At 34.7% G+C, this 25,748-nt stretch overlaps 2 protein-coding genes across 4 annotated transcripts in view; both read left to right on the top strand.

The window, feature by feature from the left end:
- The window catches only part of LOC143149404 (uncharacterized), a 35,122-nt gene extending 26,816 nt beyond the window's left edge, over positions 1–8,306 (top strand). The window contains exons 2-3 of the mRNA XM_076316744.1: positions 6,842–7,104; positions 7,940–8,306. Coding sequence (XP_076172859.1) covers positions 6,842–7,104; positions 7,940–7,993 — 317 coding nt within the window. The 3' untranslated portion in view covers positions 7,994–8,306. The remainder of the gene's footprint in view (positions 1–6,841; positions 7,105–7,939) is intronic.
- A 3,095-nt stretch (positions 8,307–11,401) lies between these two features.
- On the top strand, positions 11,402–12,925 carry LOC143149415 (uncharacterized). 3 transcript variants are annotated; one of them, XM_076316758.1, is made up of 3 exons: positions 11,402–11,715; positions 11,940–12,145; positions 12,227–12,925. In XM_076316758.1, exons 2-3 carry the CDS (start codon positions 12,085–12,087, stop codon positions 12,571–12,573), a joined length of 408 nt encoding a protein of 135 aa, XP_076172873.1. In that variant the 5' UTR covers positions 11,402–11,715; positions 11,940–12,084; the 3' UTR covers positions 12,574–12,925. The 3 variants fall into 3 exon arrangements, with proteins under 3 accessions (XP_076172873.1, XP_076172867.1, XP_076172882.1); XM_076316752.1 differs by having other exon boundaries at positions 11,838–12,145; XM_076316767.1 differs by having other exon boundaries at positions 11,402–11,945; positions 12,021–12,145.
- The last annotated feature ends 12,823 nt before the right edge of the window (positions 12,926–25,748 follow it).

Raw genomic sequence — 25,748 nt, 5'->3', positions numbered from 1 at the left:
AGCAATGTCAACAGTTCATACTTGGTACCAAATATGAAGACTAAGGCAGAGTACTCTGGTGGTACGAAAAGGAAGTAGAGCCCAATGGTGGAAAAATTATGATTGTCGAGTTCGTGACTACAGTTTATTATACTAATTATATATGCATTGTTGAATTATACAGTACAAGTGTTTGCACGTGAAAAGTACCGTAATTATGGATTCTTAAGATAAAAATAAGATGTTCATATAAACATATGCTCAATATGACTTTGTTTCTAAATTACAGCTTATTTTATGTTACAAGAGTCCGTCTTACGTATAAGGTATATTCAATATAAATATTGGTTCAATGTCAAATGAATTTGTAAATAGTAATCGATATTGTACCATAAATTCCTGACCACCTCGTTCCACGAATCTAAATCTAGTCAATTTTTACCGAAGACTATGAGAATACTTAAAATCAGAAGTCTAGAAAACTCCAGTTCTGATTCACTATGAAACCTTGGGAATTTTGGTCTTTTGGTGTATTTCTTGGAAATCTGAATATGTTTTCAAACCCCCTCTTTTTTTAAAACATACATAAATACGTATATTGTAACAAACTAAGACTATCGATTCATTTAACTTATGCCAGGTTTGATTAGTTAATAGAAAATAACTGTCTTAAATTAAATTTTTACGAGAAAAATTCTTACCCTCTTTGGCGCGTTATACTTTCGCTGACATTTACAATGTCGAATGTAATTCTATTCACAACACTTACTTCGTATATTTCATTGCAAAACGTTTACGGTCGATGTAACATTTTCTCATCGAAAACGGACTTAACGTCTGTGAGTAACAATTTATGAATCTCATAATGTAGAGATTCGACTTAACGTTGCAACGAATAGAACGGGGAAGCAATAAAACACCGTTCTCGAGAAATACAGATTCTTATAAAGCTGCACCATTTCTCTCGCGAACTTCACTTGTTTGTCAAATACTGGGTGGTTGAACGGCGAAATTTATCATTGTTTACGACGATACAATGTGCGTACACCGTTTAAGAAGGAGATGTATACTACAGAATTTAAAAAAAAAAAACTACAATAGTATATTGTTTTATTTTACGTAATCGATACTTCCAACGAACAAGTTCCTTAAGGTAAAGAAATCCGACGACTAGGTGTACATAAAATCGTCACCATTGCACGCAGCTTGAGCAAACGACAGATGTTTCTCGTTCCAAATTTATTGCATAGAAAACGATTCGATAACGATAGTAACGAGGGAATTTCGTTAACCCGAAAATTCTATTTCTTTTTTTAAATTTTGTAATTTTGTAGAGGACGTCGAAAGAAATATATCGGCCATTCTTATTTATCGATCAAAAAAAACCTTTAAAGAAAGATAGGTGTTCGTCTGCCTATTTATGTGTCTTTGAAACCGTAGTAGATATAAAATAACGATTACAAAGAAATTTAGCGGTTTTCTATACTTTATAAAATTACGTAGTTAAATTGATAAAAGTCTTTTGTTCGAATGAAAAAGAGTGCCCCACCATCTCTTTAAAACATTTTGAACTTTCTGTTACGTCGAAAATATATACGTAAGCCCATCGTGAAAGCACGTTAAACTTATTGGATAATGCAATATTTGCACCATTGTACTTCGAATAATGTATTATAAGTTATCGAGTAATATTTTTATGTCAAGTATGTATTCATTGAATGGCGCAAAATGACAATTTTTCGGTTATAATGGATCCCTTGTAAATCAGGTGGCGGAACATAAATATTTATAAAAGTCTATTTCAAGTGTTTAATTTTCCGCAGTCTCGTCCATTACAATAATAAAAGTATATAAAAGGTCTTGGTCCCTCGAAAGTGTTTGCAAAAGGTGTACATAATGTAATTTCGAATCGTTAAACAACCTTCAAAGAGATGACAATCCTCCCACCACTGTACTGTCGGTACATATGAAGGGACGCGTTTTGTGCAATAAATTTATAGATATTTAATTGCGTTGTTTAAAGTCCGGCATTGAAAGTGTTTGAAAAACATGAATCGCCACAATAAATGAAAATATAAACTGTGACCAAACGGGACGTACCGTGTCGTTGTACTTCGACGAATACAGAATACGACCTGCCAACACCATTTACAGTTCGAAAATAACAGAACCATTTACAATCGACTGCAATTATGATTGGAACAACGAAGCATTGCGTCGGTAATCGCGAACATAAAGTGCAACCGAATGTTCGTCGAAAATGTGAAATATTTCTGTATTCATCGACGTGGAAAAAAGATTGAGAAGAGGGGAGAAAAAACCAATTTACAGCAAAAGTGGATCGTTAAAAGCTTGCGAAATCAAAAATTGCACCGTGGTGCAAGTTGTTTGCGTAGAATTTGTAATAACTTTGTCGACATCCGTTGTTTTTGTTTCTTCGGATTCTTTTTTCACAACGATTGTTACCATTGAAAAAATGTCACACCTGTAATTACATTTTTAGTGGATCGTAGAAACTATTACAGTTATCACGATGACAAAAATGCTGTTGATACGATATCACTCTTCTCCGTGTTTCTGTTGGTAAGGTAGACAGTTATTTTGGAAAAAAAATAACTCACCTGTTACGTTTTGTTACAGTAAAAATAAATAAGAAATATTATCGATGTTTTACAGTGTATTGATACATTACTCACTTACAGAATGTTTCTCTAGAATTACATTTTGTATATCTCCTTTGACAAGGTTTGAAGTGAACTATGGTGGTAGTTTGGGACATATGAAATTTTATTTATTAACATAACTTGTGTACTTTTCCACCAAGTTTTAATTTTTGAGAAAGCTTTAAAATATTTGAATACACGGGTAAAGTATACAAATGAATATACAGAAGAATATACAGGTCATTCAAAGTGAACCAAGTAACCTTTTATTCACCTCAAATCGGTCGACAGTTTTCGTTCCTGATGGCGGAGATTTGAATAAAAAGTTCACGACATTTACCACCTTGTGGCTCTTCTCAAGAAACATCGACCTTCCGGGATAAATTTTCCATTCATTCGGAAGAAACCTGTTAATAACATAATCTATGAATAATTAACGGAAGTTCTTCTCTTCGTTGATTTTTCACGCTAAAAGCACTAAGTTTCAAGTCGATCTTTCGTTTTTTTTTATGTTTTCCTTTAATCGCATTCCGCGGCTGCACCAGTCGCCCGAAAACGAAGAAAGAAACAAAAAGAGAATTCGTTCGCGTAGTTGCTGTATTTATGTCGAGGACAGCCTTTGTACGCTGAGAAAATCACTTTTCGTAAGAAGTTTTCTTACGATCTGGTCCCTTTAGAAGGCATTTCAAGCTTTTAAAACGCGTTCAAACGTCTAGGGCAGGAAACTTGAAACCAACGATCGATTAAACCAGGCTTCGTTTAAGATAATAATTGAGTGAATAAGTTCGCGCGCGGGGCTCTCATTGATTTATTCGTTTTTCTATTTTTCCTACCGGTCACGTACTACGAGCCTTTTCGTTCATGAGGTGCATTTTGTTCATGCTTCCTTCAACGTTTCAGACTTTAACAATTATATTCGTAATCTATTGTAATGTTAAATCTGGTTTTCAGAAATTGAGAATATATTACTTCTTCCTTCAATAACCGATTTATAGCTTTTATAACTTCTAAATGTAGAAGTTTTCAATTATCTTTTTATCATTAATAATAATGGAACCATTTATCTAATAGTAAATGTACTATTAGATAAATGGTTCCATTATTATTAATGTAAATATATCATTGAAAACAATTATTTTTTATCGATATCTACGAAAAAGTTATATAAAATATAAATTCTGTTTAGGTTAAATTATAACTTCGATCTCAGTTTTTACAACCAAATTGTATCGAAACGAATGTTTCGTCTCTTATTCGTCCTTTTTACCAACTATTTAATTACCTTCCACTTTGAATTCTTGTAATCTTTCCATTCGGTACAATAACAGTAGTATGTATAACTTTTTAAAGAGAAACTAACACTTTGCCTTCTATTTAATTGTTAACTGTATCATTTCTACACCTAGCAGCAAAATTAAAGCATCGTTAATTTGGGACGGAAAAATTGTCAATATTTGAACCGCTGTAACATTCTGAAGAACAATCATACAACAATGTACCTAAACTCGTTTAAAAGAGAAAAATCTCTCCATTTTTTACAGAGTTTAATAAACTCTTTGCAAGTTGTTTTGCAATGTATTCGAAAGCGGAAGCCTCTCCTCTACAGCGAGTTGTTCAAAGTTGCTATACAATCTTTTGTTGTCGATTTATTGCACATTGTACAAACAATGTGCCGCTGGTATTAGAATAATCCAAAATAGGTACATCACGAGGAGGTTGCATGGTCGAATTTGTACTTTGTGTGATGTGTTTGATGTAAGATTAGCATGCGTTCGATTTACTCAAAGAATCATGATGATTGTGAGTTATTTTAAAAATGGCGGCACATTTTTCGTTCAAAGTGCGATAAATTGGTGAAAAGAAATCGTACATCAATTTTCAATAGGTCTTTGTACAGAGAAAGCTTCCATCTTTAAATTCATTATATAATAAATTGTAAAAAAAAGTGATTAAATTCCATGAAAATTTTTCGAGGAAAACACATTTTTAATTTCTCGTCCTGTATTCGAGTATAAAAGCATTTCAGAGAAAATTGAATCGAGGAATGAAAAAGTAAAGGCTCTCGCTTTTTAAACGAACCAAAGTACACTGCCGAACAAATTTTTTTCACAATGTTACGGTAGTTTAAATATTGACCATTTTCTCGCCCAAAATTAGCTATCCGTAATTTTGCTACGAGGTGAAATAATTGCAATCAGATATTCTACAACGTAATAAACATCTAATATTAAATGTAATTATTTTTATTTATTTCAAACAAAATATACCCTTGAAGAGGTTATAAACACCTTGCACACAGAGTGAGTTACGAGAAAAGGAAGATCCGAAATTTTTCCGTTATTTATCCTTGTATCGAACAATCTTTCAAGACAAAGTTTTACTATGTACTCAAAGAGATGCATACAATGATGAGAAAAAATGTTTCTGAAGATCATATTTTGTAGACAATTTTGAGGTTATCGGTGGTTTTTTCAAAAAATGCAATCATTTTCTTTTATTATAATATGTAGTAGTCAATATCGATACAAATTCATTGACCTAGCATTTTATGACATTTAAATTACCTGAAATTGAGAAAGTTCGATTTAATCAGCAGAAGTATTAATGTTTAAAAATACCTTCTTTCAATCAGACTAATTGTTCAATATGGTAAAGTTTAACATTAACACATGCATCCTCTCGCCCTGTAAAACTTCGAGTAGCTCTATCAATCATTTTTGATGAAATATTCGCACAAGGTATCATTATTCGTTTTATCATGTACTCTGTAGTGGTTAGTTCCTTGTGGTAGACATCATCTTTCAATTTTCTTCACAACAAGAAATTGAATGAAGTAAGATCAGGTAAACGTGCTGGTCAAGTTATTGGTTCGTTACGTATAATTCAACAATTGGATATTTAATGTTCAAAACTATTGTAGCTGCCAGCTTAATTGACAACTGGCATGTTTAGACCACATCGCTTGGCGAATATTTAAAAAATATTTTCTAAAAGGTTCGGCTAGATGTCTTGTAACAGAGTTACATATCTCGTTACGTTTGATGTGCTGGGAATAAAGTGCAGCCTAATTATTATATTATCAAGAATTCTGTACAAAATACTGATACTCCGGGATGTTTGTTTATCCATTTGTCGTAACTATTGACGATTATTGACAGTCTAATAATCCATATTTTTAAAAATTATTTGAGCACTATTTCTAAAGGCAGCTTTATCTTAAAAAATACTTTACTGAAAAATATTCTATCATTGTTTGTTTCAAAGTCCATAGTCAAAAATTCTTAGTGTTTCAAACTCTCTTGTAAAGCTTCTGGTATAATGATGTACGATCTGGGTAAAGTTTATGAAACTACATTATTCGCATAAAACTGAATTGGTTAATGCTACCAATCGCACGATTTATCTAGTATTTGTACGTTATGTATTTATGTAGCAAGAACATTAATTGCATTTTCTTTATTCGTCGCACTTTTTAATCTTCACAGGTTTCTTAGATTAAACATTTTCGGTTTCACGAAATTTTTCAATTAAATTTGAATAAACTTGTCAGGCTGCTTGTTTAAGACACTCACTACTTTCACCATAAATAAAAATCAAATCGATCTTTTCTTTCTTTAAGTGTCGGTATGATATCGATAATAGAATGTATTGTTTTAATAAATCGATACTAATAATATATGTATGTGCCCATAGTCTGTCAATAACTGTAATAATACTAATATTAATAATAGCACACGTGTTATGTATAATCTGTAATAAACAATTTGAGAAACCATTTAGTGAAATATTTCCTAGAACCATTTAGTGAACACGTTAATACTTTTGTTCAAGGTCATTTCAAGGTCGTAATATGCTAGATCGATGAATCAGTATCATTTAAAGGAGAAAACTGATGACTTTGCAATCAGATAAAGAAAAATGATTTTGAGAACCTATTTTCCTACCATTGTATATATATCTTTATAGTGAAATTTTATCCCGAAAAGTTTTTTGATACAATGATAAATAATGCAGATATTTTGGTATTATGTTTCTCGTGATTCATATAAATATATTATATATATATATATCTGATAGTATAGTTTAGTATTTTCCAAAAATTGTCGTCTCATTGTATTCTCCCTTTCTCTCACTAATAAAATAAACTAATAGTTTTAATAATGTTGCCGCATTAGTTAATGATTTGTTGTTCCTGGTAGGTGGTTGTTCAGCATTTGGACACTCTTGTTTCGGTGGTCACGGCAAGAGGTTTGATCCACATTTACGGATCAATGCACTTCAAGAAAATGGAGCAACAACCAGCGACAAGAGCCAAGAACTTAGAACAATGCGTTTAAATAACGAGTTCGCTGTTCCTGTGCAAAAATTTGAAGACCAAGGAGAGATACTTCTTCCGCAGACGCGCCGTCAAGATTCTTCGAGATTCGACCCTAACACGTTATCGTTTATCGTTGGACAATGGGTATAAACATTTTTAATCTTACCTTGATTAATTGCAAGGATGGGAAAAATGAATGAACACCGCTTGTGAGGAGTTTAAATTGCAAATATTATTTAAATTTATTATTTCTTTTAACAATAAAAATAATTAGTTGTTTATTTCTGTAGTCTTGATACATATTTCGAGTCACATAAACAAAGAACGAAGTGATATATAAACTTAAAAATTTGTAATTGATTGTTCGAAGTATATTATGTACTTACAAAAAAAGAAGATCAATAGAGCATAATATGTAATAAATATTCTAAAACTTTTAAGAAATAGCATATGACAAAAACTTTAGGAAATATAAGGTAGAGAAATGAATAAAGTTATTGTACAAATTTGCTATCGAGTTTTCCAATTCGAATTTCACAAATTAATACAATAATACTCAAAATAATAAAGTTAAATCAGTACATGGAAGTTTCTTGCGTTAAATGTGAAATTGTGTTCACATTCAAAGTATAAGTAATTCAAATTTCGCGGTTCTTCTTTGGGCTCACGATATTTAAATGTCAAACCAGATTACTTATGTATACAACTAAGTGCATAAACAAAATTACGATGTAAAGTAATTAAATAATAAACATCATCAGGAATCATATGATCGCTGCTATTTCATTTTGCATTATTAGGATATGGTAAGTAATATTGGAAAATAATAAAAATGTTAAATAAAATCAAAATTACTCTTGTATAAATCAAGTGAATTACTGAATTCGTAGAAGGAATTCGATAAAAAGTGTTCATTCATTTTTAAGTGTACCTATCAAAAGTAAAAAATTTAATTAATTTGAAAAATTAATGATTGCAGTTAACGTCGCACCGTCGACTTCATCAACCGGACCCAGAATTTAATAACAAATAAACGGATAGACGTTTCTGTTGCACTTTGAAGTTAGACAAGAAAACATGTAAAATTGATAAATGCAAAGTTGTAACGAAATTTGTTTGTTGCTGTGTTATAACGTTTTCATATATTCTTTCAATGTATAGGTAAAATAAATTATTAAATAATTATTGGTAATGTGTATGTATTGTTTACAGTCGTTTCAAAAAGTAAACAGAGGTAAAGAATTTTGATATTTCTGCATGCATTTGCGATTTCTTCCGACAATGAAGTACAATTATTAATATTTCACTGGAATTATTGTAAGCATAAAGTAGACCGAATAAAATGTTATTCCTTAAATGTTTGTGTATATATTCTATTCAGAATTGGTAAAATGACTGGGTTTAAGATGTGAACGCAACTCCCTCGTTATTCTTATACTTAAGAATGTTTGTGCATATTCTTCGCGACACTCGTATTTTTAGTAAACTATACATAGTAAACTTCAAATTCAATTCGGGATTTGAAACCGTTGGAGCTTTTAGCGATTACCGTATTACAAACTCACGTTTTGAACACATCTCTAATAGAACCTAACGGTTCTGTGAAATTTAAGAGCTACATTATGCAATAGAGTGGACGGGAACATTGCAAAATTTGATTGGTTTGATTTGGTTTGATCATTCCCCTAAAGAAATTTTCTCTTGGCGGTGTTAAACAAGAAGAAAACACAACTTACGTTTTAGGAAACATTGTAAAGGTGAAACATATTAAGACTTCGGGCGAGTTTCCTCGCGAGAACAATCCAAAACTCGGGACAAGTCTTCAAGTATTCTTATCTGGGGTATGAAAGAGTAACGAGTTCCTTGGTAACATAAAAGGAATGGATTTGCACAAGCGTACAACTAGAATTACTTATACAGCTGTCGAAACATTACTTATACATAAGTAGCTCTCCCCTTCCCCCAAATCCAGTATTAAAATGTAAGTTGTTAAATATTCTTAATGTTTTCTTATAAGTGATTGGGTGGTTCTTCGAATCATTCATTTGAATCGCAAGGCGACTAATACAATACGCACGACCTTGCGTGTCTACGAAATATACATATATAAGTGTTGCGATCTAAATATACTCCAATTGTTATTCTATGTTGCGTGAACTACTATTGATAACCAAAATATAACTGAAAGTTCCATAGAGCCTTATGGGTTACACAAGTTTTCTATGTAATGCTATTACATTTATTCTTACATTTTAAGAAATTATTCCAATTAATTGTAGCTGATTACCAAGTCTCATCACGAGGGAAAAGTGGCACTAAAGAGTACATTGAGATTTAATTCTTAATATATATGGAAAGACGGATGTATAGGATGAATGTCACTAAAGAAATGTAATGGCAATAAATCATTATGCAGTTTATGCTGACAAACGTTGTTCTGGTATTTTAGTGTGTCCGCAACCTTTCTACCTGAAGGTAGAAGGTTCCTACTCTCGACCACCATGTTTATCAACGATATTATTCCAGGTATGAAGTTAATGACAAATAACAATTTTTCCTTTAGAAATACAAATATTAAAGAAAGGTTAGACCTTTCCATGCCCCTTGCCTAATTAAAGTAAGCAGTAATAGTTACTACTGTTACTATTCTTACTACTGCTACTTCTGTTACTACTGTTACTTCTGTTACTACTGCTACTACTGCTACTACTGCTAGTACCGCTACTACCGCTATTACTGCTACTACTGCTACTACCGCTACTACCGCTACTACCGCTACTACCATTACTACTGCTACTACAGCTACTACTGCTAGTACCGCTACTACTGCTAGTACCGCTACTACCGCTACTACCGCTACTACCGCTATTACTACTACTACTGCTACTATTGCTACCACTGCTACCACTGCTACTATTGCTTGTTATTACTGTCATTACTAGTATTGTTATCCTACTACTGATAATACACTATTAATACACTGAATAAAACTTTATACATTTTAAAACTTATTATTATTGCTAATTATTAATACTATTGTTATGTAGTAAGATACCTGTATCCGTGGGAAATGAGTAACGATCGCTATATACTGTCCATACTTATGTATTTCATTATTACACGTATTATTATTATCTGTTGTAAATTTTTTCCCAGAAGTCTTTTATCTACGATGTGCGCGCTTGTTTCTCTTCCGTTTCCATCCGTTTCCAAGGACACACGTGCATTGTTAAAAAAAACGTTCAGTTTGTCATATATATGTATAAAGTGCCGTTGAGATGCATGTATATCATTTACCACATAACTCTAACACTATCAATTATTAGTAATAACTAATAATAGTGTAAAACAACATTTATCATATAGTAAAACAATAGAAATATAGTAATACTGAGAATGATACATCATGATAGAAGATAATATGTCAATGTATATGAGATAAGATAAAATGAATTTTACGTACATAGGCATATATGTACATATTTATCATATTTATTATAGATTTACAAAAGGATCATCAGCTTTGGGTGATTGTGATTCATCGTGCAATAAAGGTGCAAAGGATTGAGGTTGAATTCACTTTTGAGTTATCTTCTAAAGGAACATCGTAATTGGCAATTGTCGATTCTTTCTTTTTGTGCATCATTATTCATACGGTTAAGTCTAAGACTACGTTCCATTTAAAGATCGTATTGCATAATTTTTTAATTTTTAAGCTGGAAGATTCTCAGAATTTCCTTAAAGTACTCTTGATACAGTCCTTGTGGATTTTGATAAGATTACCAAAAATATGACGTAACGATGATAACAATCGTAATAATACATAAGGAAAATCTGGAAAATATAATAATTTTTGTCACTTCCATTAGTATATAATATTAAATTTAATTTCATAACAGTTTAAAAGACCTAATGCTACACCCAATAAAGTTAACAGTTTTCTGAATCTAATTTATACAGATGCGAAATAACGAATTGTATAAAAGTAAACATTTAAACAAATTGATATTTTGCAAAACTGTTTGGAAGTTTAAATTCGTTATTCAAAAGTATGCAATTTTTTTTAAGCAACTTTTTTATAGGGCACATCATTTTCGAAATATCGAAGAAAATGTTTTTCTCAAAATTTGAGAGCTGATTTCACTTCCTAGATATGAATAATAGCAGATACAAAAAATACGTGTCAAATATTTTTCTAAGAACTATATTATATGTAAGTTTCATTAAAAGCAGCAATTTACAATTAAATGATGTCCCTTGTCAGACATTTGTACTTTAAACTTGTGGCGGTTATATGACAATTAAACATTTGAATTTGTCCTTCAACAAAGCAACCAATAGACTTCCGACTTCATCGAAAGACAAAGAAACGAAGTCAGAAGCCCCATCTATGCTTTATTTGTTACGAATGAGATCGAAGAGAACAAGTGGATAGAAAAGTTATAACTGAAGTCTTTATGCAATTCTAATTATTAAGTAAATATATTTTGTAGCAATTGATGTTAATTTACTAGCCATAGTGGTAACCCCGATTAAATAAATTATGAGCAAAGCAGAAGAAAAAGAACGAAGTGAAATCGATGGCGAAACACGTGGAAAACATAACCTCATAAGCCAAGTGACAGAGTTGAACGCTGTTAGTTTAAAATTGCCACCTTTTTGGAAACAGAGTTCGACGACTTGATTATTCTAACTAAAAGCATAATTTAGAACTAAAGGAATCATAAAGCAAGAGACAAAATATAATTTTTCTTGGTAAGAAACCAATCCAGATCTCTTTCAATGGATCCAAGTTGATCAAGATCCAGTTTTTATTATTTCAAATTTGGAAAAAGATTTATCAATTGTGTTCCACTTTGTAAATTCAATGAATTTAGGTTCAAGAATGCAAATCACACGTTCCAAAGATTTATGGATGAAGTGACAAGAGGCATGGAATGTGTATTTGTTTACCATGGTAATATTTTAATTGCTTCCAGAGATTGGTAAGAATATTTCCAGCATCTTAAATAGCTCTCTAAAAGACTTAGAAAGTTTGGTTTAAAAATGAACCGTTAAAGCGCAACATCAGAATAGAACTAATTTTTCTGGATCAACAAAGGACTTAAACTGCTGCCAGACAAGATGAATCGCATTAAAAAGTATCTCAAGCCTAATAGCATTAAAAAACTGAGGAAGTTTCTAGGTATGCTGAATTTTTGTCATCGGTTTTTGCCAATGATAGCCAGAACTCTTATTCCATTGAATAAATTATTTCACCAAAAAGATTTCAGAAAGAAAGGGCTGATCAAATGGGATAGGAATTTGAAAACAGCTATCACATGCCATGAGAAAAAGAACAATTGGACAGACATACTACCCATCATAATGTTAGCTATTAGAAATATGCAGAGAGATGATATTGGAATCTCGCCTGTGGAAATGATCTATGGAGAAACACTATCATTACCAACAAACTTATTTACGCAAGTAGAAGATACAAAAACGGAAATTTTTAAATTTACACGGAAGCTCAAAAAAATAAACGAATTAAGACCAATAAAAGCTCGAAAGCACCACATCCAAAAGCTATTCATTTTTAAAAATATAGATACATGCACACGCGCATTATAAGAAATGATATGGTCAAAAGTCCTTTAAAGCATCTTATGATGGCCTTTATTTAGTCCCAAAAAGAAATAAGAAAGTTTGCACTGTTCTAGTTAATGGTAAGCAAGACACAGTATCCATCGACAGGCTTAAGTCAGCCTATGGCGGTTCGACGGATAAAGAAGATGCAAATAACATATCGAAAAAAATGTCGTTTACACTGGAGGGAGGCTATTGTGGCGGTCATACGACAATTAAGCATTTGAATTGGTCTGTTAACAGACAGACCAATAGGCTTCCGCGAAAGAGACTTCCAGCTTCCGAGACTTTAGCGAAAAACGAAGAAAAGAAGTCAGTAAATTCTTTTAAGTTTCAGCTTGCAACCGTACTTCCCTCGTAACCCTAAAGCTTTGGTTTCTTGGAAACGTTAACTTGGCGGAGCGTTAACTGGCGTCGTTTATGGTTAGAACTAGGACAGTATCTGATCGTCTTCAAACCTCTAACTTTCGTTCTTGATTAATGAATACATTGTTGGCAAATGTTTTCGCTTCTGTCTGTCTTGCGACGATCCAAGAATTTTACCTCTAACGTTGCAACACGAATGACCCCATCTGTCCCTCTTAATCATTACCTTGGAGTTTCGAAAACCGACAAAATAGAATCGAAGCCTGCTTTAAACACTCTAATTTGTTCAAAGTATACTTACCGGCCCCCCTTGACACTTAATAATGAATACCATGATAGAATATTGGTTGGACCACCCAATCGAAAACTAAGCCTATCGATAGGACCACATAATGCCAGTTAAGTACTGTTAGCGATAAATCGACACTGTGACATACAGATTTAACAAAAAGTTTTTAACTGCAATAATTTTGATATACACTATTGGAGCTGGAACAGCGGTTGCCTCACATCCGATTTGTCCTCCAATGGATCCTCGTTAAAAGATCTAAAGTGTACTCATTCCGATTACAGGGTTTTGAGTAAGTCTCTTATCGTTATTTTTTGTCATTATCTTCCCATGCCGGGAGTGGGTAATTTTCATGGTTACTGCCTTCCTTGGATTTGGTGGCCGTTTCTCAAGCTTCCTCTCCGGAATCGAACCCTGATTCCCCGTTACCCGTTACAACCATGGTAGGTGCAGAACCTACATCGACAGTTGATAAGGCAGATATTTAAAAGATGCGTCGCCGGTGCTGGAAGACTGTGCGATCAGTACAAAGTTATTGAATCGCCAAAACAAACGATGGACGAACGGATAACCCTCTGCCACCGATTGATTTTTATCTAATAAAAACGCTCCTTCCATCTCTGTTTGGGACTCTGTTTTGCATATATTAGCTCTAGAATTACCACAGTTATCCAAGTAAATGTGGATAAGATCTGAGGAACCATGACTAATTTAATGACCCATTCGTGGTTTCACCTTAATATGGCGTGTATTGAGACATGCGTGGCTTAATCTTTCAAACAAGCATATGACTACTGATAGGATCAATCATGGAGCTTTGAAAATTCTTTCTTGTGTTCTTCTTCTTCATTGCCGGTTCACTCGAAGACCATTCGATGGTGTCCAAAAACTTTACTCTCATTTCGTTCGATACTGTTAGAAATAGTATACCAATCGCGACATCTGTCGTAAGCGAGCAATATACTGTACTGTAATATGTAATTTATGCGACATCTATCGTAACGTTCGATTAATGTCGAACATTAATGTCGAAAGTAATTAGAGCCTCAGTCGTCAGAGATACTTCGCACGTGTTGTATCGTGCTAGATCCATCAAACGAAATATTTACAGTAAGAAATTTCCAGTGCCTCAATTTTCTAAAATTACAAGTTCCAACAGGTTATGGATAGAGTATTTTATTAAAAGGGACTAATCTATGAGAAATAAATGACGATAAAAGTCGTTATTTAGACTTCGAAGAATCAATGGTGAAGCAAAGATTAACGGACCACGTGGCAGATCCCAAATTTGTAATTGCAAAAGTTTCTTATTGTTCCTGTCCTCAATGAAATATGCAAGTGGGCATTGGGGAACAAAAAAAGGATGTTAAAGTTGAGGCACCTTGTAAACAGTTTTTGGCAGCTTCTAAGGTAACGAAAGAAGGAAAAGGAAGGAGAGTAGCTTTTTTTATTCTGAGCCTGCTAGTAGTAGACTCATCGGTAAGGCATCTTAGCAGTCCCTGTCTTATACACCAGGACATTGGGAGATCGGTGAAGCATCGTATATATACCGATTAGAGCGGTATAATATACACATTAGAGCGTACAAGCGTATGGGAACTTGTGGAAAATGGTCAGCGGTTGGTTGCCCTCTAGTGGCGAGTATGGGAGGTGCCGCCACAAGTTTTTGGGTACGCGTTTAGAAGCGACAATATCCAGACGCCGCGACCAGGAATGTAGCTTAATTTATGAGTCTCGAAATTGACATCAGACATTCATAGCGTCGAGTTTTCCCAAGCTATCGACTTGCCCTTTTCTTGGTGACAAAAGTAATGCCTTTAGGAACGGATAGGGTGAAATTGAGACCAATAAAAGCCCAATTTTCTAAAACCAAATCATGACTCCACCCTTAGCAATCTTTGTCATGGCGTATTCGTTCGAACGAGATGAGAGCCTAATGTAACTTTGTAAGATCACGATCGCACTAAAGATCGTACAAGAGTGACTAATGTAACTTTGTAAGATCACGATTGTACAAGAGATCGTACAAGAGTGCCTAATGTAACTTTGTAAGATCACGATCGCACAAGAGATCGTACAAGAGTGCCTAATGTAACTTTGTAAGATCACAATCGCACAAGAGATCGTACGAGAGTGCCTAATGTAACTTTGTAAGATCACGATTGCACAAGAGATACAAGAGAGTCTATTACAACTTTATATCCTTTGAATCGCACAAGAGATCCTGAGACAATTTGATACCATCACGATCATAACAAGATCTTATACAATACGCAAAATACAGTTACAGTTATATTTTAATCCGGTTCATCTTCATTCACAATTCATTGCTTGAAAACCTCTCCTACGTAATCAATTTATCGCTGAAGGCGTAGTCTTTGGGTTCGCACAAGGGTACCAACTACGCGCACCTGGTGCAATCTTTATTGAAACCCGTGACAGACAATGCATTTACATTATATTCTTTAATCAACGTAATAAGAATATTGAAAAGGAATAAGTTTAAATTGAGAAACGTATCCGTCTTAGTTAAAAATAATAAACAGTTTCCAAATTTCCTTTGTCTACGAAGAACATTCGAGAAACGGTAGTGCCATACTAGAACGTTCGTTAAAGTAATCTGTTTCAAACGAACAAAGAATATTGCAAATGAAATAACTGGGGGTGCGTCTGCCACGACAACTACCGTTAATTTATTAGAAAATATATCAATGATTGAACTAAAATTAGAAGGTTCAAATAATTATTCAACATTAGGAAATTTCTAACGAAAATGACTTTGATCAGCATCGATTTATGAGAATTTAATAACATAGATGCTAAAAAAAATCAAAAAGCGTAAGCTACAATTTGCCTTAACGTGAAAACTCATATTCATTTAAGAAACGTAGAGACTACGAAAGAGGTTTGGATTAAGCTCAGTGAAGCTCACGAGGATAAGGGTTTATCTCGAATTTTAAATTTAACGAGGTCGCTCATAAGAATCGATTATAGTGATTTTAATAACACGAATGAATATGTTACAGAAGCACTTACATTTTTACAAAAGCTTACAGATATAGGCAGTCCGGTTGATGACAAGTATTTGGCAGTAATTATTTTATCGAGCCTGCCGTTAGGCTTTAGATAGTCCAGGAATTCAAATTTCGACGAAATTAATAAAAAGCAAGCAACTCCAAGAAGAGGTGAAAGCTGCCTTTGCTTCAAAACAATTTCATACTTCAAATAACGGGCATCGGGCACATTAATGTTAAATTACAGGGCGATTCATAAAACAGAAAAATTTTCAATGACGATTAATCAACTCAAGCGTGAACAAATCGGCAAATGCCATATAGTACAGCTAAACACATAGACGTGAAGTTGCATTTCGTACGAGAAGCAATTGGTACCTCGCTTATTAAATTAGAAAATGTGAACGCAAAACAAATGATCGTGGATATTTTAACAAAGTCATTTTTAGTAGCGAATAAGTACATATTCCGATTTTCGCATCGTACGAGGTGCAGGAGGGGGAAGGGTGCATCAGGATGCCATGCTGATGTAACCCTAACCAGACCACTGATAACCGAAATTCCTTTTGCACACGTTCCCATAACAACGCATAACACTCCATACGTCAGATCACTGATAACCGAAATTCCTTTTGCATACGTTCCCATAACAACGCATGACACTCTCCGTTCCCATTTTAGCGGCCCTAAGGGTCGAAGGTAGGAAAAGGAGAGGGGAGAGCTTTCATCCCGGGCCTGCTAGTGGACTCACTAGTAAGGCATCCTAGCAGGCCCTGCCTTCTACGCCGGGACATTGGAAGATCGGTAAGGGACCGTTTATATACCGATAGGTGCAGGTACGGGAACTTGCGGGAAACGGTCGATGGTCAGTTTCCCTCTGGTGGCAAGCGTGGGTAGCGCTGCCACACCATAATAACTCACGTATGACACTCCTTACATAACGCATGTCACTCAGAATAAGGGAATGTACAGATATAAAAACCCAATCCATAGGAGGCAGTTCAGCCTCGACCTGTGATTCGATCCGAACGAATCTATGACCAACAGTACGGTAATTATAATTATAGAGTAAAACAAGTGAAAATAATAAAGAGTTCGTCTCCTGTTGGAGATCAACATTTTTTTTGTGTCAAATACCGAATTATTACGTGACACTGACACGCCGTATCCGGTGTTTCTCCTAATCTCGTGTGGCGCGGTATTGCCAGATGCGGGGAATCCCATACAACCCCCGATCTCGCTTCAAGAGGTCGGGAGGTGTCTTAAAAGATTACCCCACATTAAGGAAAAGGTCAGGTTAGATCAGATTAGGTTTGGGGTTAGGTCAAGTTAGATCTGGATGGGTTTTAGGTGGTTTAGATTAGATCAGGTTATGTCTGGGTTACGTCAGTTTAGGCTTGCGTTATGTGAGGTTAAGTCTGTGTCAATTAATAATGTCTTAAAAGATTACCCCACATTAAGGGAAAGGTCAGGTTAGATCAGGTTAGGTTTGTGGTTAGGTCAAGTTAGATCTGGATGGATTTCAGGTGGTTCAGATTAGATCAGGTTATGTCTAGGTTAGGTCAGTTCAGGCTTGCGTTATGTGAGGTTAAGTCTGTGTGGAGTGCAGGTGAGGTTAGCTTGGGCAAGATTAATTGTATTATTTGCCATACGGATCGTTTTAATTATTGTTTATTATTGTGAATATTTGAGAAACCTCTCTCTGCTAAGACCTCTTGAGGATAACATTCCTTTTATCAGTATATACAAGTGATACGTAAGATCGAGAAACATGAAATGTATCTTTTCGAAACGATGGTAAAAATATATGTCGAACATTTTCCGAAAAAGATGAACTCTAAGTGAAATTATAATATAATATATGGAAGAAAGAAAATAAAGTTCAGTTTTGAATAGTAGTGACAAATATCGTTTAATTAAATTTTTTTTTAAATAATTAGAAAAAGCTGTAGTAGGAAAAGTTGCAATTGCAGAAAAATATCGGACGAATAAGTTGAGAACATAATAGATAAAAATTCTTTATAGAAACTTTTTATGGGATCTCTATGTTTGCAGAAAAAGTTTCACAAGACATATTCAAGTAATATATAAATTTTCATCTATGAATTCACATAATCTTATATAGAATATTTTTGACATTTTCAATTGAAAATAATGTTATGTGTACAAAAATATAAAGATTTTCGAAACTATATTCAATATTTTTCATTTATTAAACTAGTGGATATTTTACGAAACTACTTTTCTAATTTTAGATTTTTAATCATTTTTAAAATAATACAAACAAATTCTGTACTATGTATTATATTATATCTATAATATTCGACACAAAATGTTTTCAAGCTACAAAATTCTGTTCATTGAATTATTGTAATTTATTTGTTTTCTCAGTGTTTTGTTATAAACAGTTTATCGAGTTTGTGTTAAGTGGAGACGAAACACGTATAATAACGGTATAAGTAATGACGATTTATGTGGTTCTATGTTTCGCTGCATTTCCTCATTTCACTCGAGAGGGCAAATTTCAGTAGTACGAGTCTGCAATCAGTCAGACAACTCGGTTTGCCTGAAAAGACGGCGGAAAGCGCAAGAACAATGTGGCTTAATCCCAGTACGCGTTTGCTGGTTTCTAAAGTAGCTGGAATGAAAAGCACGAGGGCGATTGAATTTATAGACACATTGCGTCTATTTGTGCGAAAAATAAATTTCTTTGGAAATATTTTTCATTCTTTGTCTTCCCTTAATCGAGATTGCTAATCGTGCTGAATAAAATGATTTATCGTGGTTGAAAACAGAATTGTGATACGAGTTATAACAGGAATGAGGTATGAATCTGATGCGTCGAAACATTATTATACTAGGCCAATGTTGTTTGAACTTTATGTTTGGGGAAGTTGGAGTAACATACTTTTGGACGGAGTTTGAGTTAGATTTAATCAGAATTAAATTATACTTGAACCGGAGTTATGTTAAATTAGATAATTTTAAATTATTAGCGATACAGATTTGAGACGGACCTCGAATACTTTGAGATTAATTTTTAGCAAAATTTTAAGTATTTTTTAACTGTAAGTGCGATTTAATTTTTAAGTAATATTGAGTTATGTTTAAATTTAAGGCCGAAGTAAATTTTACGTAGACTTCGTGTTATTTGTTAAATATACAATTAGGAATGATCCAAGTCTGAGGTAATTTTGAACTGTGTGTTAAGCATGAAATGTATTTGAGTCAGGTTTTTAAAGTCGAAACGTATGTTTGAATCAAGTTTTAATCTACTTGAGATAATATAGAATGTAGCTCAATGTTATCGGTTATTAAGTTCAAAATAAATTCGAAGCCATACTTTTTCAAGTTTGAGATATGTATGAGTTATGTTTGAACCAATTTTGTGATAAGACAATTCTAATTGATATTATTTATAAAGAAAATGCGAAAGTTCTGAACGAATGAAAGATGGAATTCAGTTGCAAATGATAATGGTCGGTGTGATAAATTGTACCGTGTACTTTCAATATAAAATTTTGATGAATGGTATTTGAAAGTTAGTTTTACAAGAATACTCATAGTCATACATCATCCTACAAGAGAGTAATTGTTACGGAATTAATTGATCCAAATTTGTGTAAATTGTACCACGACGTGCTACATATTTTCCTCACGAATAATTAAAGTACTGGTTTCTCTAAAGAAATAATAGCTTTATGGATATTGGTCGTTAGGTAGGTGGGGTAATCATTTTGTGTACATTGATTTTAATCAAATCGGTTTAGTGAATGGCTTACTTTATGATTCAAAGAGAATAGCCGTTTAATTCTGCAACGTGCTGGTATTAATATTACAACATGTGATTAACATAATATTGGATCGACGAAAAATGAATTTAATTACTACGTGAACATTAATTGTTAGTGATTTTAGTCTAGGAGGAAATTATAATAGTACAAATATTTTCTATTATTTTAATACATAGCAATAATAAAAAAGTGTTTATTTATTGTGTTAGTAATATAAAAATTTATCTGGGTAAGTATGCAGAAAGCATATAGTATATACATATTAAGTGTATTAAGATAATGCATTATTTTTGAAGTATTACTTATTCCCATATATATAACGAAATGCATTTTAATAATTTGATTGCATTTCTAGTAGCAAGTTAACAATGTGTGATTGTGTAAAATAATCTGTACTGTTATAATAATAGAAAAAAATAATCGCTACGCACAAGTACAGAATGTAGGTTACATGATTGCGATTGGTGCAACAAATTTGTGATATTAGTTGAAAATCAGTAAGTTTTCATTGCGAGTTGTCAAGGTCGGATGAATGAATGCCGCAAGAGTCAGGATTCAAAAGAAAATTTGTACGCGTACAATTTAAATTAATGTATATTTGTGTATGTGTGTTGCTTATGGCGACTATTAAAATAATTAAAAAAAGAAAAAACACAGTAATTGCATAAATACGTAAAAATCATGGAAAATAAGTTTCCTCGTAAAAAGATTCCTCGTGCCGGAACCATTTAAATAAACTAAAGTTTATCTCGTACTCGTACATTTCTTCGTGCAACAATAAAAGTAAGTGTCTATTCGTACACTTGAATTTAATCGAACAATCCTACTATTTATATATCGGATATTTTCAACTAATATCACAAATTTGTTGCACCAATCGCAATCGTGTAACCTACATTCTGTACTCGTGCGTAGCAATCATTCTCTTCTACGTTCGACACGCGTTACGCAATAGCAATTTTTCCAACGAATTCGTGAAATTTCTCGACAACCAGTAACCTTTACCCTTCGTATTAACGCCAGGGGAACGATCGCACATTACTCCGCGTACCTCAGGGTTCCCTAACCACCGCAATCTTTCCCCCTAAACCGAAAACTTTCTCGTCTATCAACTCTAAACGACTCCTAAGCCACGTTTCTGTCGCAGCTGTTTCCACACACTCCGCCAAGCTCCCGAACAGCCTCCGTTTCAACTCTCCTCCGTTATCCCCTCCCGAAAATTCTACCTTTCAAGAAAAAGAAAATCCCAATAAATCCCCCTAGATAGCCCCTGAAAAGTGATCCTCACTGTCAGGGGGTGAAGTTCTGTCACGAACCAACCTCACGACAACATTGACCGCAAGTGAGACGGCACGAGCGTGCCAAGAAAAATCATCCCCTTCGGTTCTACCAATTAACCTTGCACTTGCCAGCGGGACGCGATAAGCTGAGATGAGAACGGCCCTCTCCCCTCCAGGCTTACCGGATCTCCCCCCACCGTGACGCTGCGAACGACTTGGTGCAACGCACCTGCCCCCGGCGGGGAGGGGGTTGTTTTCGACATCGGTGGCGCCCGCCGCGGCGACTGGGGGAAACGGATTGGTGTCTTCCGGAAGCGGACAGTGCGCCCCGAACCGCTGAAACGAGTGGCTGGCCTTGCGGTTGCATCCGCGATCGCGATTTCTACACGGTATACACGAAACGATGAATGAAAATGTGCCCCCACACGCGCGATTCGCCATTTTCTTGGATCCAGCGGTGTTGAACGGTGACCCAGCCCACCGGCGGCCCCGATGATCTGGAAGTATTCGAGTTACGTGGCCGATTTTTGGGACTCGATGACCCTGTGCGACGGGGGACCTTGTGTTTCGCGAGAAAACGGACACTCGATGCCGGGGCTGGTTCCTCGAGTTTCGTTTAACTCACTGGTTCTCGGGGGTGAACGCGCACCGCGGTGTTCTTGGTGAAACCCATCGCCGGCGCGAAGGTCAGTTTAGGGAAACACGTTCCGCAGACATTTCTTTTTCCTTTTCTTTTCTTTTTTTTTTCTTATGCGGGATGTCGAACGAGTTCCTTCGCGATTGGTTTTCGGAAAAGGTTTCTACCGATCAGTTTTAACAGATTTTTTTCACAGGGTACGCGTGTCGCTAATCGAAGAAATTTGTATCGTACTCGCAAGTATTTGGGTGTTGTACACAGCTACCAAGAGTGGACGGTTCATCGTTTGGAGGGTTCTTTGGATACTTGGGGATTGTCGATTAGGATGAATAATTTGTGTCAACTTTGGGGGTGAATGTGTCAGCAGTTTCGAAAAGATTGCTTTAAATCGGGTGTTTCGTCGAATGTTACATTAGAACTGTGTCGTTGAATAAACGTTGATGAATATTTCGGATTTATCTTTCGAGTTAGGAAAATTGCAATTGCGTTCGGTTTGTAATAGAAAATATGAATATGTTTATTTTTTGTTGGGTATCTGCGAAATGTAAATACGAATCGTTTGCAAACATTTCCTTCCTAACAACAGGGCAGGTTCTTTGGATTATTTCAAACCGTTTCTTTCATTACCATTTTTAATCGCAACTACGTGTTGTTGATGGATAAGTATTCCAGTGTAAATATTTCGTTTCAGTCTACTTAACGACCCGAGGCAATAGAGTGGTGTAATAATTGAAGTTTTCTTTTTGTTTCGTTTCTTACTGGGGCACCGGATGTGAAACGTTCTTTTTTTAGACACCTATGAAATACAGAATATTCATGCAGGAAGTACGCGGAAGTTTCAGAGCGAAAGTCATAGAAATACACCTCCCGGAGAGAATGGATCTCATAAGTATTACTTTAATTCCTGTGTATGGGTGGTTCACGAATTGTATACGTGTGTCTTTGATAAATGGCGTCCGGTACGAACACTTATTCTTAGCGTTGTTGTACTTCGAGGACTTAACGAGATTCTGGTCGGGTAAATAAGGGTACATGTTTTACTTGAGGGACTGCGTTTGATTCTTGGAGTTTGCTCGTCGATGTGTGCGAAATGTAGCACGTTTCTGCTTGATACTCTTCAATTTAGGGGTGTGCGAAAGTTCAAGAGCGAGAATGTAGTATATCGTAAATAGGGTAGATTTTAACGTTTATCTTAATTCGTTTTCGGTATTTGTGATCGTGTATCGTTAATTGGCGTACTTTGGTGACTACGCGACTCGAATTTGGTTCAATTTGGGACTGTCGTTTTTCAGATGTTTAATCCTTCGGATATGTGTGTAAATGTACACGTTACATCGATATAGATTTCTTGGTTTACAGTGCACATGAAATATGAGATCCTCACTTTTTAGGGTTTCTCTCTATTGGAGGTGCACGATACACAGTACGTCCATAATTTTCACATTCCTGCTTCCCAAGATATACACGCGCATAGAACGTCCTTCTCTCTAAATTCTGAAGTGCGGGATATATAGCTTCTGGACTTGCTTGTTTTTTCAAACACATAAAGTACTGGATATTCATTCTGTAGATTTGTTCTTCAGGGTGCAGGGGAACTTGAAACTATCACCTTTCGGTTTATTGTTATCGCAAATGCGTAGAACGTGATGCGTTTACTTGACGGATTCTATTTTTTCTTTAAATTTTTACTCTTTGGGGAAAATTAAATTTGCATTCGAGATTCTTCTCTGGGGCGAATAAAGTGCAACATTTGCAGTACCAATAAAACTGACTTACTTCTTTACAGTGTGTCGACAAACTTCGTTCTTCTTTTGCGCGAGGAGACGTTTGCGAGTATACTGATATAATTTTCTTAAATGTTTCTTTGACACGAGCTCCTTCGCTTTAAAACAAAGGGGCGTTGAATATTTACTTGTAAATCTTCTAAAAATTTCATCAAAGTTTCGAAGGAATTAAAAATGTAACGAGACGTAGTTTAATGCACGACATAATTAACATTTTTCAATTCTTTATTAATTGTAATAGTAACCAAATTTTACATATTCTCTTTACCATCGTTCGAAATGATGTACTATCCTAAACGTATGAAAAATAAGAAAAAATTCTAATCGGTACAAAATAGGTGACACAAGTGTACAAGAGAGTAACTACAACTTCGAGTAATTATAAAATTTAATCGTTAAAATTAATTACCCGAAGACGTACCTGCTTACTTTTCCTGCTTATTTTTTTTCATCAATTAAACTTTGTTTCCTTATTACTGATACAGTTGCAATAGTATTCGTGCTTACTGAATTTATTCAACATTGACTACATAAATATTAAAATTGGTATCATGTGTGCAGGTATTGCTGTACTCGATAGGTACCGATAATATTCTTTCATGTAGGTATGAAAATGGTGCGATATAAAATGACATTTTATTATACGGTATAGATTGTATCGATAAACTATTATTCTGGTTACTGGGTAACGCGTTAAAATGAATGAAAATATCGAAGAGCTTGTTTCTAAAATTACTGATTACGAAGGTGTTGTTGTTTTCCAATCCTCGTGTATTCGTTGATAGGCTACGCCAGTTCCTTAAAGTGCGAGTTTAAATATAAACTTCGAGTTAACGTGTTTTCGCTGCACGATGCATGCACACCGAGCAATGCAGTTGTCGATGCATTTTCTGTGCTTGTCGTCCGAAGACCTCCCATTGGTAATAGCCTATAATGGGTATAGGATTCGAGGTCAAGTGTCGTTGTTCCTTGATTGTTCTTAGTATTTATTGTACGTTCTGCGAATAGCGTTCGAATAAACGAGTAAGTTACTGCCGATGAAAAAGCTCAGCTATATCCGTTTGATGTAAAGTTAGAAAGTGGAGTGACCACACGATACGCGGATAACTGAAATAATTTTACTCAAGATAACTGAACCCGAGTTATTCCATTGTTTGTGTTTATTCGGTGCGAAGGTGAACACGCGAGGTCAAATTTCGTATTCTAATAACAATTAAAATCAACGAGTATCAAAGAACGATTATAAAATAATTTATAACTTGAGATACTGTTTTAAGCATATTCAAATGGTAAGTAATGTACCATGTACAATTTATGTTTTAATTTTAAAAACAAACTTACCTGTAATTTATTTTACGTAAGATCGAACGTTTTCTGAAGGTTTATTTTGAAATTGCATGTAGCAATTATGATTCATTTCCGATTTCGAAATTCAAATTCTTGTATTGTTCATTACACACTTTACGAGAATTTTGCCAATGAGTTAATCAGGTTCTCTCGATAAGAACGAGTATATGCATCGTTTGACTCAACTTCCATATATCAAGCAACAATACTACGTGCGCCAAACATATGTAGTTGTAAATATTCCCAACCAAGTCGTGTTTGGGCTCATTCTCACCGAAAATATCTTACCAATTCATTGGTTATATTCTCACAACGCCATTGTGAAAACCAAAGAAACGTTAATTTCCATTAATTCCATTTAAATTTGCCTACCGTTAATGATTGCGTGGAATATTCCTGGAAGATTTCCTGGTCAACCAGAACTGTAAACGGTACAAAGGATTTCGCATAATTGTGATGTTTCCAAACTAGTAGCCGTAGGGTGGTTTTGGTAATATTCCACGGATGGCCGAATTCCGATTAAGTCGCGGGCATAATCAAGGGAATAAGGGGTGGAAAACTGCATCAGTCCAATTGGTAATTGTTCCGGTTCATTTCGTAGCTAGTAGGCGTTACGCGTTTCCACAGTGGCGAGTGTGCTAATTGCTGG

The sequence above is a fragment of the Ptiloglossa arizonensis genome, chromosome 1 (genome assembly GCF_051014685.1).
Source record: "Ptiloglossa arizonensis isolate GNS036 chromosome 1, iyPtiAriz1_principal, whole genome shotgun sequence".
In the NCBI taxonomy this organism is placed as follows: domain Eukaryota; kingdom Metazoa; phylum Arthropoda; class Insecta; order Hymenoptera; family Colletidae; genus Ptiloglossa; species Ptiloglossa arizonensis.
This window is presented reverse-complemented; position numbering and strand designations above follow the sequence as displayed.

Excerpts from the sequence above, each read along its gene's own strand:
- LOC143149415 (XM_076316758.1), top strand. The coding sequence starts at position 12,085 with ATGAATCGCATTAAAAAGTATCTCAAGCCTAATAGCATTAAAAAACTG. Across the intron at positions 12,146-12,226 it reads AAAACTGAGGAAGTTTCTAG|ATTTCAGAAAGAAAGGGCTG; the intron begins GTATGCTGAATT and ends TTCACCAAAAAG.